General features: G+C 37.8%; 1 protein-coding gene across 2 annotated transcripts in view; it reads right to left on the reverse strand.

The window, feature by feature from the left end:
* Window positions 1-21,008, reverse strand: part of cmip (c-Maf inducing protein) — a 54,012-nt gene that overhangs the window by 24,512 nt on the left and 8,492 nt on the right. For both annotated transcript variants that reach the window (XM_088416922.1, XM_088416921.1), the window contains 3 exons: window positions 3,708-3,833; window positions 2,005-2,055; window positions 646-807 (listed from right to left, as the gene is read on the reverse strand). In XM_088416922.1, the coding sequence (XP_088273048.1) occupies window positions 646-807; window positions 2,005-2,055; window positions 3,708-3,833 (339 nt within the window). The remainder of the gene's footprint in view (window positions 1-645; window positions 808-2,004; window positions 2,056-3,707; window positions 3,834-21,008) is intronic.

Below are 21,008 nucleotides of genomic sequence, written 5' to 3' on the forward strand. Positions count from 1 at the left end.
AAGAAAGAAAGAAAGAAAGAAAGAAAGAAAGAAAGAAAGAAAGAAAGAAAGAAAGAAAGAAAGAAAGAAAAGAAATGTGGCAACTGCTTAGCCAAGATAAACCCCCTCCCCTAAAATAAATCAGACGAATGACAAATACAAGCAGGCAGATGAAGAAAATCCCAACACAATAAGGACCACTACATGTCAGAAAAAAATCTAGGAAACCTATAAAGTTTTCAAATGATCTTTTGAGAACTAATTTAATCAGTAATAATTGCATTGATTACAATGTCACTTTAATACAGTACGATACCTGATCACAACATCCTGAAACACAACTTTTCTTGAATTATAGCTGACCTATTTCATTTGCATCCAAAAATAAATGAAAAAAGGTGTACCTCTACTGTTGTTTGTTTACCAAATGTGCCACACTCATAGAATACATGATGGATGGAATGGACAATATGAAACAGTAATTGGTGCACAGATGTAGTACCAACTACGGTACCAACTCAAAATACGAATGTTAAAATGTTATATGAAATGTGGTAATTTGATCCCAAAACGGACTTAATAAATAAAAAAAATAAAATAAAGAAAAAATGGTAAAAGCGGAGGAAGCCCGTGATAATTTACATGATTGTGGATGTGTGTTGCTACCTCTGCCAGCAATGTAGAGATGATGTGTAGCGGGGCCTGATGGATGGACTCGTCCTGCAGAGGTGAGGTCAGAGCCATGTCCACAAGGGCTCTGATCTCCTTCAGCACCACATCCCAGCGGCTAGGATTGTTCAACACCTTACGGTATTTGTAGATCTTTTTCTACATGGAAAATATGTCACACCAAACCATTTGGGTCTGTACAGTACGGACGCATCAAAAGGTGTAGGATTTACATCACATACTGTATATGAATGTGTATATGCGCAGAACACTCATGCACATTACACACGCATGCATGCACGCACGCACGCACGCACGCACGCACGCACGCACGCACGCACACACACACACACACAAATATATATATATATATATATATATATATATATATATATATATATATATATATATATATATGTGTTACGAGATTAATCCGTTCTGCAGTTGGGCTCGTAAGACGAATTCACCGTATGGCGGGCATAGCTATATAGCTAATGCATTTACAACCCCAGGTAAACATCAAAATTGTACATTCAAATTAAACATTGGTACCAAAGTAGTAAAGTAAGTGCTACGTATATATATAATATACATGTTTACATTCAGAAAACATCAAATAAAAAATATAGAAGGGATTTATTTACCTTTGAGTGGCACTTGTTATGCCCATATTCCCTTGCCTAGGCTAGGCTAGCTTTGTATTTCTTGATTATCTCCAGCTTCGTTTCCATATAAATCATCTTCTTACTTCTCTCTTTAACCTCACTAGCAAATTTGGGACAGATGGCTAACCCTTTCAAGTTTGATTTAAGCAGTAAAATGCACTATAAATACAGTTTTGTAACCACTCGCGATAGAACAAAGCTTTACCATTCCGCCATTTTGAAACGAGTGAGGCCACCAATAGCAGACCAGCGTCTCCGTGAGGAGACGTTGACCACTAGCAGGCCAACATTGTAGTGACGCGAGGCAGACGCGAGCAGGCATTCACCAGTGTTGGAAATCTCTGACCTAGATTTCTTTTAAAATAAAATGGTATTTAAAGTGTAAACTCTCTATTGCTATCATGATTGATCATATAGAGATTAGACTTTAATTCAGCGTCCAAGCCGCTGCTAATATCACCACAGATTTATTATGAGTTTTCATTTTATTTATTTGAGTTTGAAGAAGTAAAATACACTTTCAAGTCATTCAGGCATACGTCCTGGTCAAGCTACATCAAGCTCACTGGTACTGTCATGCATGCACAGTTTTAGAAACTGCCATAAACTGCCATATTGCCAGTGCAATATGATTTCAGGTATCTTCAGCAGGATGTTTTAGCAGTAACAATGAAAAAAAAGCCTTGCTTACCTTCCATTGTAAGGAGTGAAACCACTGGTCTCTTAAGTAGCTGTTTGCAGCCTGCAGGACCACACACAAGAACACATGTCAAATTTGGTCAGAAGCAAGAAAAAGTAAACCATTCAACTAAACAAGAAAGATTCAAGACCCTGGCTCATATTATTTATCAACCATACATATACATCATTTTTATTTAAATATAAAAGTATATAAAAGTACACGGTTACAACAACCTTGATGTATTTTAGCTGTTTTATAGCAAACACTGGAAGTTCGCCGAAAATCACAAAAAAGATCTGAGCACCTAGTAGGAAGCATTGGTTAACTGGAAATGTTATGTAATGTTCATAAAACTGTGGGTTACGCAGTCCAGTTAAGAAGTGGTCATTAGAAAAATTGTCACAAGGATAGATTTCTGTGAGACCTCTAAAAAAATAGTCTACAGATTAGTTACAATTTTAGTTGTTTTGTTCTGCTCACATTGTAGACAGAATATAATGAAAAATATAAAGACACTTAAAACAAAACTTAACAAGTGTAAAAAAAAACAACAACAACAACAACAACAAAAAACCCAAAACAATGTTAAGTTGAAAGCCAAGAAATACAAATGCTTTTTAAGGCAAGTTTTAAAACTAGACAGATAAGGGCAAGGACACGTATGTAAGAATGCTCTTCGCTGATTACAGCTCAGCATTTAACACAGTCATCCCTGACGAACTGACGAACAAGCTCCTTGCACTTGGTCTGGCACCCCGCCTCTGCAACTGGGAGACAGCATACAGGAAAAAGGAGGGGCAGACCAAGTACAAGGAGCTTGTCCGTCAGTGCAACCTCAACCTCAAGACGGACAAAACCAAAGAACTGGTCATAGACCCAAGGCGGCAGGTGGAGCCGCACAAACCACTATTCATCCATGGGCCTGAGGTGGAGAGGGTGAAGGCCTTCAAATTTCTTAGCACCTACATCAGCGAGGATCTCACCTGGTCCCACAACCCTCGACAGATCATCAAGAAGTCCCAACAGGGAGACTGAAGAAATTTGGCATGTCATCAAAGACTCCTGACAACTCCTACAGATACACAATTCAGAGTGTCCTCTCCACCTCCATGACAGTCTTCCCAGGGACATGGGATAATCTGCAGGAGGTGGGAGTTGAAACTCCTTCTGACAGGGGGATTGATTCTACTGTATGCTCCCTGCAGAGCCTCACAGTGTGTTTGGTCCGACCAGAATCCTGCCCCACCACCAGACCAAACACACCACAAGGTGGTGATTAGTTGACAGCTCCTTCCTTATATTCATTGTGGGATTGTGCCCAGCCTCACAGCCTATGGCAGACACACTAGGTGTGGGTGTGGTTATGTTAGATATCTGTACTTTGAAATAGTGGGGTGGAGTTGCTGAATGGCTTGATCATACATTTTCAGATGTTGAGATAACAAAAGTTTGAATCAGTTCTTTAATTTCACATTTGAAGGTTGGGAGTCCAGTGACTAGCTCAAATTCCTATACGTCTCCTTTGAACCACTATCTGTGCTGATGATGGTTTTATAACAGAGACAGTTTGAATCTGAAAGAAATAAAAGTCAAACGATGTCAAAGAACAGATTGTAGTTAACACACTTTCACTGTAAACAATTATTCTGGTCTGAATAATCAACCAGGCAAATGCAGGCACATCCCACGCACATTCTAAAGACAGGTTTTACCTGCAGCAAGACTGTGCCACCAGGGAAGCTGAGCTGGACACAGTACTTTGGTGCGTTGTCCCAAGAAAGCAGCTGCAAGTCCTCTATAGAGCTGTAGGACAACGAAGTCTCCATGTAACCAGTGGGCTGTGGACAAGAGTTAAATTGACATTTTATAACACTTTTGGAGCTGGTTAGACAAATTAATGATTACTTTTACTGGCTGTCATCTAGAGAGATGAAAATATACAAATGTACAGTGGGTTGACTTGCTCTGAATAGACACACACACAAACACAACATTTGATGCGTTGTCTACGTCAGCTGTGATGCTATTAAATGTAAATTGTTTCCCGTAGCCTTGTAATCTGACCTGCTAGAAGTGATCGATGTGAAAAAGGCTACAATCAATACTTTTGCGAATTCCAACTGGGAAACTGACTAGTGCCGCAAGACTCCTAATTCTGGACAGCAGGCGTCTTTGCAGAGCAGGTGTGGGTGGGAAAAATCCGAAAATGTTTTTCAGAAATGAAGCAATCACAAAATGTGAATCATTTGATTTCCCCTGAAATTAGCGTCATTGTGTGATGGGACACTTCACTGTATGGCCACAAAAATGAGCTGTGCAAACGTCATTTTTCCTCCACAAGAAAAACTGAAACAACATTGAGTGTTGGTTTGGGTTTTTTCCCTGGTCAATTACTGAACATCTATGTATTCAGATCAAGTATGTGACAAAATAAATCAAACAAAATTGTAATTGAGAACTCTAAATTGCCTTGTCCTGTCCTTGGTTGTGAGTACAAATTCTTGTTGGTCTTTGTGTGCCCTGTGATTGGCTGGCAACCAATCAGGGTGTCTCCCACCTACTGCCCAAACTAGTAAGGGACCCTAGTGAGGATAATCGGCTAAACGGATGGGTGGATGTAAAGAGGTCAATATCCCAGCAATTAGTCATCCTGGAATTGAATTGTGTTGGATTTCCATCCATCCATCCATCCATCCATCCATCCATCCATCCATCCATCCATCCATCCATCCATTTTATAGAGACGCTTATCTTCAGCTTTCAATTCCACCTTAGAAGCCTTTAGATGGCATTGTTTCACACTTGTTTATATGACAAAAGCCTCTGAATTTCTCACCCCCGATACACCTTGCTAACTGTGGAGACCCATTTTGAAAAATCTGATTGGCAAAAAATTTGAATAAATTCAGTTTGAAATGACCAAAAATGACATTTTCACTGCTGAGTCCATAGTCACTTAGAGTGATTATGGTACTTTAAGCAGCCCATCAGCACCAGAGTCAAATGGCGTTGAGTTTCTCACCTGAATCCTAATAAATACTTTGCTAGCTGTCAAATGAGACGCATTTTGGAAAATCCGATTGGAAAAAATTGGGTTTGAAATGACCAAAAATGACATTTTGACTGTTCATACACACTTTAAGTTACTCTGCTATTTTTGTACTTTTTTTTTTTCTTGCAAAAAAAAACTCTTGTTGTAGAAGAAGGCTGTTGTAAAAGTTGTTACAGGCCTGTTGTTGTAGTACGTGCTTGGTTTTAAGTAGGGTTCATTTTTATCATTGATATGCACACAGCAAGTAAGTTAGTGTTAGTGTGTTGTCCTGTGTGTGAGTTTTACCATGTCTTGCGTGAATTTGTTTGAATTATTTACTTTATTTATTTTACTTCATTATTATTATTTTTGAGTGTGAAGCCTTGAAGCCTGATTTATATACTGCTTGTTTAAAAAAAGTGCAATAAATAGACATGTTTGACCAAACATGATGAATAATCGTTCTGACAATTTTGACCAAAACAATGGTGATTATTATTTTGGACATAATTGTGCAATATTTATATATGCTGTATGGATGAAAATCACTGAAGTCATGAGATTTTTTTTTTTGTAATTAAACAGACCTCTATGGGTTGTTCTGGTATCACTCTATTGCCTCCATGTTTCTTCTCTAAACAATCCTGTCTCTGACCTCCTCCAGCACACACACGCACACACAGCTCCAATCAACACAAGTCCATTTAGAAGCAGCCAGTGGCTTTTTGTTGGCCTGACATAGCACAGGAATGTCAGGCAGACATTAGGATCTCTTCATTTGCTCCAGTCATACTGTCTATGGTGAACTACACACAAAAGAACAACAAGTATTCTTTTCTTTCATGTAACGTCTGAGGGAAGTCAGGATAGGGCCACACACACACATATATATATATATATATATATATATATATATATATATATATATATATATATATATATATATATATATATATATATATATATATATATATATATATATATATATATATATATACACACACACACACACACACACATATATATATATATACTGTATATATATGTGTGTGTGTGTATACAGTAATCTCTCATTTATCGCGGGGGTTATGTTTATTCATTTATTTTTTTTATTATTATTTTACAATGCAATACTAACTACAAAAATCAAAACCTGTATTAAAGCCCCAAATTTGTTTAAAACAATCATTTTAATATAAGTTTTGGCACGTAGAATGATGAGTTTAAATTGCTAATGCGGGTTTATTGATGTTTAAATGATTTGAAAAATAGCCTGCGTAGCCCAGTAATGCCTAAGTGTGAGCATGAGGGGTCCAATCACTGAAGGCCTAAGTGTGAAATGCAAGGAAGCACCACTCAGTTTTATCGTCCCCCCTTTAAGGTATTTTCACCACTTTGCAACAAAAACAACTGTCATGACCCAAGGGGATTGGCTGTATTTGTGTTGCTTTTTTTCTCCATCTGCAGGCGTTTTTAGGTAATTGCACTTCTGTTGCCATCAATGCCTCCATGGAACGTATCCTTACAATGCTGGTCTGCAATTGGTCGACGTCTCCTGACTATAACGCTGGTCTCACTTGTTTCAAAATGGCGGAATGGTAAAGCTTTGTTCTATTGTGAGTGGTTACACAACCGTATTTATAGTGCATTTTACTGCTTAATTCAAACTTTGATGTTAAAGTGATGTTAAAGAGAGTAAGAAGACGATATATATGTAAGAAGACGATATATATGGAAACAAAGCTGGAGATAATGAAGAAATATGAAGCTAGTCTAGCCTAGGCTACCCTTACTAAGGAATATGGCCATAACAAGCGTCATGTCAAAGGTAAATAAATCTATATCTATATTTTTTATTCACGATGTTTTACACTATCTCTAAATTAAGTATTTTTAAGTGTAAGGTTACAGGCTCTGTCACAGATGAGTTTGATTTATGATTATATTTGTGGTTTAATAAAGGCAATTATCAACATATTTCGGGGCATTTAAATTAATTGTGTTTATTTGCTTTTCATGGCAGTTTGGTCACTACCTCCCCATGAATTGTTACAGATTGATTGGACAGTTTTTTCTGTGTAGTGTAGAGGAACACGATACACAGAGTGCAATGTTGAATGGTAAGCTAAAATGAGATGTGCTCATCAACAAGGGGAGGTAGAGTGCAATAAGAAAACAGATGGGGGTTTCAATTTTATGATAACAAGTTCAGGTTACCATAGATACCATATATTGCACAAGAACATGCAGCAATTGTTTGCCTACTTTTCCTCCACTCTGTCTTGATATTTTATCTTTCCTTCTTTCCACCTTATTCTTCAGCTTTTGTTTTTCTTCCATTTCTCTAAATCTCTCTGGCTTTCCATCAAAGAAAAGGCAACAAAATCATTCTGCTTGCTCCCTTCTGATGTGTTTCCATAGAAACAAGATGGAGATGTGTGTATTTTTTTTTTTTTTTTTTTTGCAGGGAGAAACTCAGTCAAGAGGGAAAAAGGAAACGTGTGTGTGTATATATATATATATATATATATATATATATATATATATATATATATATATATATATATAAAATCACAGTTTAATATAAGAAGAACATCATTTTATTTCTTTACTAATTTAATATGAACGAAATCAAATAACACAAGCATATTAAAAATGAAACAATAAATAAAGAAAAGGCTTGCACTCACCAAAACAAATGGTGTTCATAGTCAATCAGTCATTTCCTTATCTCCGGATTTTTCTTGACCTCCTCATGCTCGCTTTCTCCGCACTAAGATGTGCTGTATCTACTCGGGTGTTCCCAAAAGTTTTTTAAAAGCATCCTAGCGCATTGAGGAGCTCTTATTACCTTCGAACTGAAATGTACAAGACTGTATATCCACTCAAATTTTTAAAAGCACCAGAGTGCATGTTTCCAGCTGTGCTTTGGTGTCTCGTCTTTGCTGCCTTGATTGAACAATTGAAGTTTGCAAATCCAGTGTAGCTCCAAATACCAAATTGATCCTTTGCAAAACAAAAAGCATTCCCAGACAGAAAAATGGCAGGCTAGCTCACGCCCCTGCTTGCCCAGCCAGAAATATGGCCAAGTCGGCACAGGTTAGCTAATACCTACGCTATGCCTCTAAAGCAATTGAGCAAAACCAACACCATGTAGCTTGCTTGTTGATCAATGCGCCGCCTTCCTGCAGTGAGCATCCACTCACATCACGTTAAACGTGAGGCCTTACGTTGGTGATCTTATGACTCGATTGGCTATAGAGCTGTCTATTAAGTTATACAGGCCGCTAACATATACATCTGTGCCTGCGCAGAAGCCTGCACCTGTTGAGGTGAATGCCCTAGCGCCTCTATATATATATATATATATATATATATATATATATATATATATATATATATATATATATATATATATATATATATATATATATATATATATATATATATATATCGGACATTGTTGTGATAAGTATAATAAAATATAATATAAAATTTCCTTTTAATTACTATATATATATATATATATATATATATATATATATATATATATATATATATATATATATATATATAATAAACAAGGGTCATTTGAATATAAAACATGTATTCATTAACAAATAGGGATGTTGCATACTACTTTTTTTTCAGACCGATACCAGCACCCAACTATCAATAAGTCACAGATACTGATACGAAGTACAGATACCACTATTACTTTTGATACAGAGAATGTCCCAAAAAATCCAATGACAAGTCATTTTAAAGAAACGATCAAGGGTCCAATCAATTATTTTAATTGATTTAGCTTTGATAATGGTTCTTATTTTTAGCTGCTAAATCAATTTCATATCAAAAGAAAAAGCAGATACGTTAACATAGAAAAGCATACAAAAAGAAGCAAAGAGACCAATAATGATATTTTCTGACTATCTTTAGGGAATATATATCCCATTATCACAAATATGAGTATGATTTCTACACTTTTACCAGCACCATTACTGTTAAAGGACCTAGATCATGATAGTTTTACACTTTCCATAGTTAAATATGTGCATATACATTACATTTGGCACATTGGGGACTTAATTTCTTATTAAATATGAGTTTTATGATTCTGATATTACTAAACAAGAAGTAAAAGGTCTTGTTAGCAAGCCATACTTTACACAGTGTGGCTGCAACGCTCCCTTTGTCTTTCAATGCTGCCGGCCAGCATCTTGACCGCTTATCCTCACGAGAGTCGAGAAAAGAATGAAGGAGCCAAAAACAGTCATTTACTGACATTAAAGTGCAAAACAGTGGGTAAAAAATCCCACTCCCTGACACACATACCTACTATCAAATCGGTCCCCATGGGAACCCAGTATTCATAACAACAGTTCTCTCCGCGGGTGAATCACATTGAACGTCCGGAAGTGTGCTGTCAAACACATTTTCACCACCTTGGGATTTTCAACAGTAAAACGTTGTAACTAATGAATGAAACATTGCTGTTTACCATATTTTTCGGACTATAAGTCGCAGTTTTTTTCATAGTTTGGCTGGGGGTGCGACTTATGTGTGAAATTATTAACACATTATTACAACATTTCACATGTTATTTTCACACTAAACCGCGAGAGGGCGCTCTAGGCCTGTGTTAATCATTTCAACGATGCCGGTAATTTATAAAAAAAAACTGAGAAGGGCTGAACTAAAATGGCACCAATGGTCTGACGTAAGCGACGTTGAAGAGGAAGTGGCGAAACGTTTACCTCCCGAGTTGGAGGAGTTTTTTTCAAAGTGGGTGGCAGGGGTAGCAGGTGAGTCCGGTGAATTAGCAAGCCGGCGTAGCAGCCCCAGTTCCCTTAGCCAGTTCTCCAGTTCCGTGTATAAAACTTGGCAAATCTTGCTTCTTCAGATGTGTAAGAAGACCCGTCGACTGTGCACATATTTTGGCTGACCGGAAAAGCTTGTTTGCCAAACAAAACAACGCATTGTCGGAAGAGCGAGCCGGCATGCCGCGAACTGACCGGCCGAGGCGAGCCGGCCGAGCGAGCGCCCGAGCCATCGGAGCGGCCGAGCCATCGGAGCGGCCGAGCGAGCGGAGCGGCCGAGCTAGCGGAGAAGCCGAGTGAGCGTCCGCTGCGTCTACACGCACCATATATTTTATCATTATATTTACATTTTCCCCCCAAAATGCGACTTATACTCCAGTGCAACTTATATATGTTTTTTCCTTCTTAATTGTGCATTTTTTGGCTGGTGCGACGTATACACCGGAGCGACTTATAGTCCGAAAAATACGGTACTTCGTCCACTCATAATCTCTCTTCCCCAACTCCCGGACCACAACAAAACTAAAAGACGTAGATAAGGTCGGAGTGTGTTTACTCTTGCATGGGCGGTACGGTCATATGTATGGGATGTAAAAATTTCTTCTGTTATCATAGGTTTTGTTTTTTTGGTCAAGCAGGGCTGGTAAGAGAGCACAGAATAAGCAAGGAAAGCTTAGAAAAGCATTCATGAAGAAAAATAATAATGTTTTGGGGGTGTTAATAGTGAGAACTCAACATTGTAACATGGTTATAAGGTCCAAAAAGTTGGCTTTTCATGATATGGCACCTTTAACATGACTTTCAGGCTATGTTGTTAAACCCTCAGTCTCTGTTTGAAGCACTGAAGTCTCAATTGTTTGGGGGGTGTGCTCATATAATGTTAAATTAAATTACAGCAAGTAGTTTTCTATTGTTGTGCACTAAACTAAAGTCAAGTGTCAATTTTTTAACATCGCCATGGTTCCCCCGAAACGCCTACCAATGCTTGGAAAAAAAAAAAAAAGATCATGGACCAAGAATGAAGACTTCAGATTGTGTATTAGACAATTATAAATAGCAGTCAGATTGATTACTTATCTTATTGACATTGTATTGATATTCCGACCACTCTCCCTCCTAACAACCCAACCTTCTGACTCTCATTTACTACTTATTCATTTTTCTTCATGTTTACTCACACCACCTCATAACACTTATCTTACTTTAATACTGTTTAGCACTGTAATACTCTCTTTATATACTTCTCTGTTTTCTTTGGTCAAAGGTTATATGTCACATGTATTTACATAAAACACAAAAGCTGTTCTGCAGTCATTGTGTTTGCAACACACACACACACACACGCACACACGCACACACACACACACACACACAAAGAAAACCACAATTATCCAAACAAGTGAAGTTCTTCCTGTTGCTCTTCTCAAGCAAGTGTTATGATTTCACAACTTCGCTGCCTTATTGTCATATTTTGAAATAATAGTGAGTGGAACTCTCTCAAATTGACAATAACGTCTTGCATGCTGATGATCTCAATTGATTGTGTCCCTCCTGAGATGCCAAATTGAGATCTTGTTTCGTAAAGGGAGCAATATTATAAACTCAGATAAATAGCTATTAGGACGGACATTTTGGGAATGGATGTGACGTCAGGTCATTGACAAGGCCATTCCTTAGCCCAGCGAGCAATATGCCAGATTATTACAACCCCCCTCCAGTCCATGGTGTGATTACACACACCCCTAGTCCGCAATATAAATCTAAAGCGTTGACCGGTCCGTGGTGATAAAAAGGTTGGGGATCGCTGAAGTCGACCATTGTCTCAACCATGTTTCTGGGAGGAATTTCAAAATAAAAGCTTCTAAGGCAGTTTGTATCATACAGTACTTGTTAAAATGCAGTTTACAGTATTTTGAACATTTACTGTTCTTGTCACAACATTTGGCTGATGTTTGGTTGTTTTACTATAATGGAGTAGATGACAAGGCAGCAGTGCATTCTCCCTGTATATTCATTGCACTTCTGGCCCGTTAAGCTTAAAAAAAAAAAAAAAAAGCTCTGCAGTTAAAAGAAGTCATTGATTTCGTTTACTTTAAGGAAATATAAATAAAGACATTATTTTAGGTTTTAAAGTTCGCTCACTGATTGACGAACTCACTAGAGACATGAGGCACTATACAGTGCACTCAACACATTGATAGGTGTAAGACAAGAGGTGTATTGACGAGGTAACATCTTATTCCGTCAAGTGAAAGTGGCCAATGAGGTGAATATCGCGCTATGTATTTATCGTTTCAGATGAATGCTTATGTGTGTTCTACTAATGTTTTTATCAACTTTTTTTTGTAATTCTGACAACGTTGTTGGGTTGTTTAAAATGTAAAGGCATGTAGACGACATTAAATGTCTGTGAAACCCAGAGAAAGAAGCTCAGCCTTGATTTTAAACACAAAGGGCGTCTATCCTGCCTGGGTCATTTTACTCTTCGTAGGTTTTCACTGAGTGTTCTATACCCATGCAGTGCAAGCAACCTTTCTGTGATGAATTGAAGTTGTGATGCTAAGAATAGGTTTAGGGACACAAAAATGCTTGTCTTTGTTTTCCCCCCCTTATTATTGGGGCATCCCTAAGCTAAGAATTGCACGTCTATAACGTTCATAGACTGGAATCTTGTGCAAGCTGGTGCTGCCTGCTACATCTTAATAGCATCCAGACTTGCCTATCAACAACTCTATGTCATGACTTGGCCTCCAGGCGCTAATATGGCTGCCGCCATGGCGATTTCGACAGAAAGTTTCAAGAGGCTCTTATAAGCTTGCTCCAATAAAGCTAGTAAAATCAAAATACAACTGGATGCAATGTTTTCTGATGAACCATAATACAGTGGGCCCCCAGGTTACAAAATTAATTCATTAAAACCAGTAAAACCCCAGGCAAAACACATAAATTGTATACACAAAATTGGTATCCAAATAGTACCGTATAGTAAGTGCTACTTATGTATAATATAAATGTATACAATTAAACAACATAATAAATAAAAAATACATAAACGATTTATTTACCTTTGAGTGACGCTTGTTATGGCCACATTCCCTAGTCAGGGTAGCCTAGGCTAGGCTATCTTAGCTTTCTTTGTAGTTCTTGATTATCTCCATCTTCGTTTCCATATAAATCATCTTCTTACTTCTCTCTTTAACATCAGTAGCAGTCTTGGGACTCATGGATAACCAATTCAAGTTTGAACTAAGCACTAAAATGCATAATAAATGCGATATTGAAAGCACTATCACACGAACTCAAGTCTTTAGGCAGCCATCTTTGTTATCGCATTATTGAAATTATAGTTCTAAAATGTATATACTCTTTTGTTAAAAAGTCAATTTTCTACATTATAAACGCAATGTTATTTTTAAACAAAATGTATAATACAACATTTGTTACAGTAAAAATTTACCATGAAAATAAATATGTACATCCAAACAAACCCTCAAACCAAGTCTGCAAGAATTCTTTCTGATTGAATACATCCAATTTAAATTGAAATATAGACACGCATAAAAACTCATGAAACTACAATATTTTTTTCAAAGATTTATTTGAAATAAACGTCCGAGTCAATCATTCTACTGCTATGTGGATCAATTAATAGTACAAAGGATTCTGTCACTCTATGTTCACGAGAATCTAGTCTTTCGCTATGCACGCACGCAAAGGCTCTTTCTCACCTACTCACTCAATACTAGCTTGTAGCTGACTCTCAATGTCACTTGCTCTTTTTCGAAAGCCAAAAACTTTCCCCACAGCCGACTTCATTTGTTTGAATGGGAGATGCAGTTCCATTTTTTTGTTTTGTTAATCCACACTCGTGCAGGTTACATGACTTGCATTTACCTCAAGCAATAACTTATAAAATGCTCTGTGAGGTGAGGAGGATTCAATGAGAGCAGGCTCCCGCTGCACACTGCACGTGCCCGTTAAGGCAGACGATGCGGGAAGGGGAAAAAAATGACCAGTTTTGATAGTTTTAAATAACAGGGACTTTTAAAATCACGATATATTGCCAATATTTAGCGCACATGCGTGGCTACTGAACTCCCAAGTATGACGTTCACCTGGTATTTAAGTGTCACTTCCCTCAACAATACTTCTGCGTTAGATGAGGAAACAAATGGTTGCTCACAAACATGGAAGAAAACGTACCGGTGACCTACAATACCCTAATATGAGAAAGCAGCATCTGAGCTGCCAGAGTTTGTTGACTGTGGTTTGAGGTTTGCTCATATCAGTTCCTAACTCGATCACATAAAAAAAAAAAAAAAAAATCTCACCAGTTCCAACATCACCATGGAAACCATACTGTAATTTCTAACATTTGACCTGATGACAAGAAGTAATTCAATTCGCACTGACATTTAAAAAAAATCATGCATGCCATATCACATGCCCACATTTAGATGAGTACGAGGAGATGCAATGTGAGCCAGTAAGGCAATCGTTTCAAGCTATGTTTTAATAAAAGTTTAGACACAAACTGAAAAAAAAATTCAAAAATTAAAGAACAAACCAGCACTGATACGGCAGCTTTCTGAAACCTTTTATTTGTGGAAGTACTGAAAAATGTGCTTAAATGGACGGTCACTAATATATAACAATGAACATAAAAAATAAGTTATTGAACATCCGATTCGAATATTGAATATTCGATTGAGTGCAGACACACATTTACAAACACTGTGGAATCAAAACCTTTCTTTGTAATGCCTAATGGACCATTAGTCGGCCGTGGGAAACCATTAGTAATGGTCATATGTAATGATAACCCCAAAAAAAATCCCAGTCATGGCTTTGTGAAAGACCAATGTGTTGTTCCTACAACAAGCCCCTTAAGCTTGTGCCGCACCCAGTTTCCTTTCATCTCAGGCCTTTTGTGAGCCACTCGCAACACAGGAAGTGTGTGCTCGCTCTATCACTCTTCTTACGTAAATGTGATGCACATTTGGGTTTTTGACAGCAGACTTAGCTTTCACACACTATGCTTGGTCTGGTACCTCGCTGGATTTGAAATGATGAACATTTTTGATGTACTGAAAGCTTCCTTGCTTTTTGATAATGTTGCTACGAGTTAAGCTGGGAAATTTGTGCAATCACTTTGCTTGGAATATTGTGTGCAGCCTCGTTATTGAAAGCAACTGCAGCAAATGGGTCATCATTGTTTTTCTGCCCACATAACAACAACTTCTCTGAAGAAAGACACATTCATGCTTCACGCTAAATCCAATCGTTTCCAACAGAGTTCAGCCTTTGCTGTGCCAAGAATATGTGATGGTGGCCAACGAGTCAGCACGAAGGCACATGATTGCTATGTGCGGGCTGGCTGACAAAATACAAACACAAAGAAAAGTGTGTGTAACACAAGCACAAACACAGGGAAAATTTCAGGCAAAATCAGAGAAGTGGCATAATCAAAATAGCCCCCCAAAAATACTGCTGTTCAATGCACGGAAACTACATGTTATAAGCTGAAACTTGACTCTAACGTTGGACTATAAAAATAACTCTGACAGCATTCATTTACATGAATTTGAGTATGAACACAACCTGGGAATAGGCAGCTACATCTCAACGCTGCTCGCATCTCAGGTGTCTGTATGCTTGACGTAAAAACAGGCACAATTTCATTTTTGTACTGGGGCAAGTCCAGTTTAGAGTGTTTGTGAATTGGGTAGACCGCATTTCGCCTCGTTGGTGTTCCAGCTAACAGAACTGCTGCACCCCCGATATATTGGAAATTGGATGGCAAAAAGGGACTACAATTTAGATTTGCATATTGACTGGTGACTCTTAGCGTATACACACAGATCCCCCCAAATCAGTTGGGCTTGGCCAGCTGAACCCTGACCTTAATTTTGAATGCGTCTGAGCATTCACAAAAACTGGCTGAGCATGCACAATGTGACCGACCAGTATCACACCTGTCCAAAACCAGAGAGGCTACAATTCACTCCCCAAGTTGGAATGACTCAATTCCGTTTTTGTTGTTTTTGCCCCATGCAATCTGTATACGAGCTTTTAAAGTCAGCGTGAACGACACAGATTCTATTTTTTTCTAATGTAATCGGGCCACTTGAGTATGTGCCCCTGAAACCGTGACACCTATCCATGTCCGATTTTTCGTCAGAGCGAGGTGTATTTGTCACGTTCTGTTGGTGTTTTGTTTTAGGTTTTTTGGCTGTGAGTTTACATTTTTTGCTCATTTCTGTATTGGGGTTCTTGTTCTATGTTCCTGTTTGGTTCCCCTTGCGTCTGTCTTCTTTAGCGTGATTTGTTTCCACCTGTCTGTGTGTACCTTCCCTTCGTGTTTTTGTCCAATCAGTTTGTAATGCCTTTTGTTCCTGTCCTGTCCTGTTTTGTGTTTCCCAGTTAGTGTGAGGTTATTCTAGTTCTCACTTGCTTTCAGTTAGTTGTTTAGTCATTGTCTAATGTCTCTGTCGATCCATGAGTTTTACTGCTTCCCTGTCGTAGTCCCATGAGTTTGGTCTGTTTGCTTCGAATTTAGTTTGTGACTTTGTTTACTGTTTTGTTTGTGTTTGCCTCGTCCCTGAGTGGAATTAAATCCTCATTTTTGAGCACACCAGCCTCCCTGAGCACACAACCTTCCATGCAGCTCCCTCCATGCTGAGCCGTGACAGTATTAAACCCAAAATCAATCGAAGTAATATGTTTTGTAGTAAGATTTTTCAATAACAGTTAAATGATAATAATCAAAATATATTCAAATATTTTAAATATATTAATCAAATATTTATACATTATGTTGTTATTAATTGTTGTAAAAGTGTTGGGATGTTTCACTTGACAGATAATAAACTGAAAGATTTTAAAGACTTAACCTAACCCAATGAACATGATAGTTTTCTGTGATTCTCACTCTTAAGATTTGATGTCAACCCATTTTGCTGTTTATGACGTAAATTTTGGTCTTCACGTCTCATTTAACACATCGTATCGCTAAACTGAGAATCAAGCGCAGCTGTTCCAATTGATTTTTGAACGACAGTGCATTTTGTGTGACAAAATGCTAAGTTTCATTAGACTGCAGAGCAACATCATACACATGGACGTATATAAACTGCACCCATTCTGTTTTAACAAACTCTCCTCTATTGCGTGCCTTTTTGGACTGTACAACTTTCCAAGCAAGTTCGTACGAGTGCTTCTAAAATTTTGAGAACTGTGCCTACTTTTATGCCTGGCATTTCAAAGAGAGCAACTTGTACTTGCGATGTTTAGCGCCTTCAGCATGGAGTGAACCGAAGTCCTACTGAAGATTTGAAGCCTTGAAATGCTCTAATGATGCTCTTAACAAAAACTGTTAAAACCTCCTGTGCTCATTTTCATATTTTTGCTTTGACAGCAAATTTGTTAGACCAACACTCTAATCATTTGCATAAATACACATACATGTGATATGCATGTACGTACTTGCTACCTTGATTGACTGATGAATGTAATCTGCCCCTTTGCCATGTTGGACGGAGCACTCATGCATACTGCACTAGCTCATTCATTGTGAACGCTCTGTGCAAAATCAGATTTTTGGAGGTGCTGGCATAACATCCTGCCAAGAAGTACCGTATTTCTCAGTGTACAAGTGGATCTTGTGAATAAGTCCCCCCCCCGTTTTTACTTCATATTGGGTGAATTTTACAAACACGGGAATATGTCTACCCCTGACTTTAGTGCTTACACATATCATGGCTGTGCTATTAAAAAATTTAGTATGTGTTATTTATTTTTATGTTATTTTTTTTGACACAGTTGAATGTGAATTTTTCTAAAAGTCCTCAAAGTCATAAACACTATCTGGCAACCAAATAGCTCCTCCCACTTAAATCCCGGACGTCCTCTCCTTCCTGTTTGTCATTTGTGGTCAAACACCCTCGTCACTATTCCACATGTAGTCATCTTCTGACCCATCCAATTTGTTTGAAATGGAGGTCTTCGGAAATGATTTTCTGATCAGTGCGTGGAAGGTTGACCTTTGCTGTTTCTCCCGCCACCTGCCGACATCCATGCCGGCTTGTTCGAGCAAATGTTCAAGGGCTGAAGGAGACGAGTCAAGCCGTATTTTCCTTTTCATAATGTATCAGTCCACCAGAAAGATGATCCATGTAGCCTCATTGTTGACAACAAAGAAGCAATAAGGGGGCGCTTGAGGAAAATACATTTGAAAGTGCAAACACGCTAAAATGGATGCATACTATATTGAATTAGAGGTATATATAATAATTTTAAGCCATGTAAAAAGCATGATATTACTTTTTCACATTCAAATTAATGTTATTCAAACACAGATATGCAGGAAAAATTGGTCTGGCTTTGAGTTTTGTTGGTATAGGTAGGCCTCCCAGTATGGAGGATGAAAATGAGGGGAAAAAAAAAAAAAAAAAAAAACTCCTTTTGTACAGAGAAATACGTTAAAAATTGAGGCTATTCCCAAAAGAGAAAAGTAGATCACGCCTCGACAAAATGTATCTCTCACTGTTGCTGTCTGTGCTCAATTTAAGGAAGAGAATGAGACAAGATACATCCTTCATTGATCCTAAAGGCACAGTATTCAAATCTTCCTCCATTTTCCCCATGCTGTCCTAAAAGACAGGTTGACAAAATGCACAGTATACCAAGACATTCAGAATTTCAGACAATTTTTCTTCCCTCCATTTTCACACCTGCTCAATTGATACAACAAATGATTTTTTTAGGATAGAGATTGAGACTAAAAGGAGTCATTTTTTATAGCATTGATGAGAATTTGAAAAAGTAATGGCGCACTACTACCGCCAGGCAGCCATACCCACATCCTGCAGGTCCTCGGCAGAGTCTTGGTGATTATTTCAATGACCTCAAATGATAGTGTGTTACATCACATGTGCCTTTGCCCCGCAGTACAACATTTTTTCTGAACAAAGCCGCAAAGGTTTTATTTTCTCTAAAATGTTACTAGGTCATGACGCAGAAAATTTGATGTACCGATTTCTCTGAATAGCAGCTCCAAGCTCCCATTCACACAAGTAAATATTCCACACATTTATAAAACTCCAGTAAAAGATTTTAGCAATTGTTTGGCTTATCCTTGAGGTGTTAATATGGTTTACTCATATAAGAAAAATTGTGAGGACTGTGCCAGCCTTGCACGCTTGTCATGGGATTAATTGAGTGAAATGTTATGGATTCTGATGGGCTCAGTTAATGGGAAAAAAAAAAGATAAAATAAAAAAACATGAGAGCATCAAGATAAAATGTTGGTAAAATAAAACTTGTGACGATTACCAAAAACTGAAGGTCAAATTGTATGCTCTTTTAGATTCTGAGGGAACCATTGAATTTGCCTTTATGACCATATACTGTAACTACAATATCTCCTAGTTGTGAAATGACTACAACAAAATAATAAAACACACAAACACAGTCCTTCAACATAAGCCATGGTGAGTTTGAAGGGTTTGTCATGATCAAACATTAATAGAATTGATTCCTGATTTGCATTCTGATTAGACAATAATACATTTAGAATTATTTTCCTTTGCAAAGCCTTTTTTATGATTATTGTACATAAACAGATCATTGCTGTTTATTCCAGGATATCACATGAAAGTGAATGTGTTGTACTTTTTTTTACACTGTGAGCTACATCTTAGGTACTAAAAAATGCCATTAGTATTAATCAGGTTCAGGTTTTTTTTCCATATGATGAACCTAGAGGCTTCGAATGTGATGCAGTTTATTTATGAATTTTTACTGTGGCGCTTCTATGGAGTACAAAATAAAATTCTTTATTTGTAAGTAATTGATCTTTATTTGTTAATACGACAACGTACGACTTCATTCAGCATGTGTCCATGCTGTATGTGCATGCTTCAGTGTGTGCATCAAAACCAATTCAAAGGGAAAGGGTTCATTTGAATCAACTGCAGTGTTTTTTTTTCTGCCAGAAGTGGTCCCTAGCTGTTACAGATGCTCACCAGAATGACGCCATTTTCCAAGAAATTGGCCCCAAATTGCCAAAAGGGCCCACAAAAGCTTCCGCCATTCTCTGCTTGAAGCATGTGCGGCGCAGACGACTTGCAGATCAATTTACTTTGCCTGTTGGCTTGGCATGACGTCATCTTAATTTAGCATATTCAACTCAAACCCAAAAGCAATCAGTCATGCATCCAAAGACGGCAATCAACACAAATGAGAGCTCTTTCTTTGCAAATACAGTGGGCCCCTGGTTTGGATCGTAACGCAAATTCACTGTATGGCGGGCAATCCAAACCTATGTTAATTTGCTAATGCATGTAAAACCCCTGGTAAAAACATCAAAATTGTATATAAACATTAAAATATAGTATCAAAATAGTATAGTAAGTGCTACGTGTATATAATATACATAGACACAATTAAAACAAATCGTAAATAAAAAATATAGAAAGGATTTATTTACCTTTATGTGACGAGCTTCTTATGGCAACATTCCCCAGTGAGGGTAGCCTAATCTAGGCTAGGCTATCTTAGCCTTCTTCGTATTTCTTGATTATCTCTGGCTTTGTTTCCATATAAATCATCTTCTTACTTCTCTCTTTAACATCACTAGCAATTGTGGTACCCATGGCTCACGCATTCAAGTTTGAATTAAGCAGTAAAATACATAATACATAGTTTTTTTAAGCACTCAGATGTGATCCATTCCGTAGCATGCCGCCATTTTGACAGTGACACTGATAAATAGCAGACCAGTATCTTAGGGAGTCTTGACGCAGACCAATAGCAGACCAGCATCTGAATGACGCGTTGCAGCGCAGGCAGTTTGACGGGACCAGAAAATAAGCACAATTACCTAAAAATGGCCGAAATTGGAGACAAAACAACATAAATACAGCCAACCCCTAGGGTCATGACAGTTGTTTTTGTCATAAAGCCATTAAAATACAGTAAAGAGGGGACGAAAAAACTTTGCAGATCACGTCCTAAGATGGACTATATGTAAGGCAGGGATGTCGTACTCCGGGGATCCACTGTATGCCGTTTAATAATGTGGCGACTCTCGGTTGTTAGTACAAAGGGGACAATAAATTCACTGATTCGTTTTAATGGCTACATGAACTGTAGCAGCTTTT

This window comes from Hippichthys cyanospilos, chromosome 6 (assembly GCF_059441005.1).
Source record: "Hippichthys cyanospilos isolate Australia breed blue-spotted pipefish chromosome 6, RoL_Hcya_1.0, whole genome shotgun sequence".
Taxonomy (NCBI): Eukaryota; Metazoa; Chordata; class Actinopteri; order Syngnathiformes; family Syngnathidae; genus Hippichthys; species Hippichthys cyanospilos.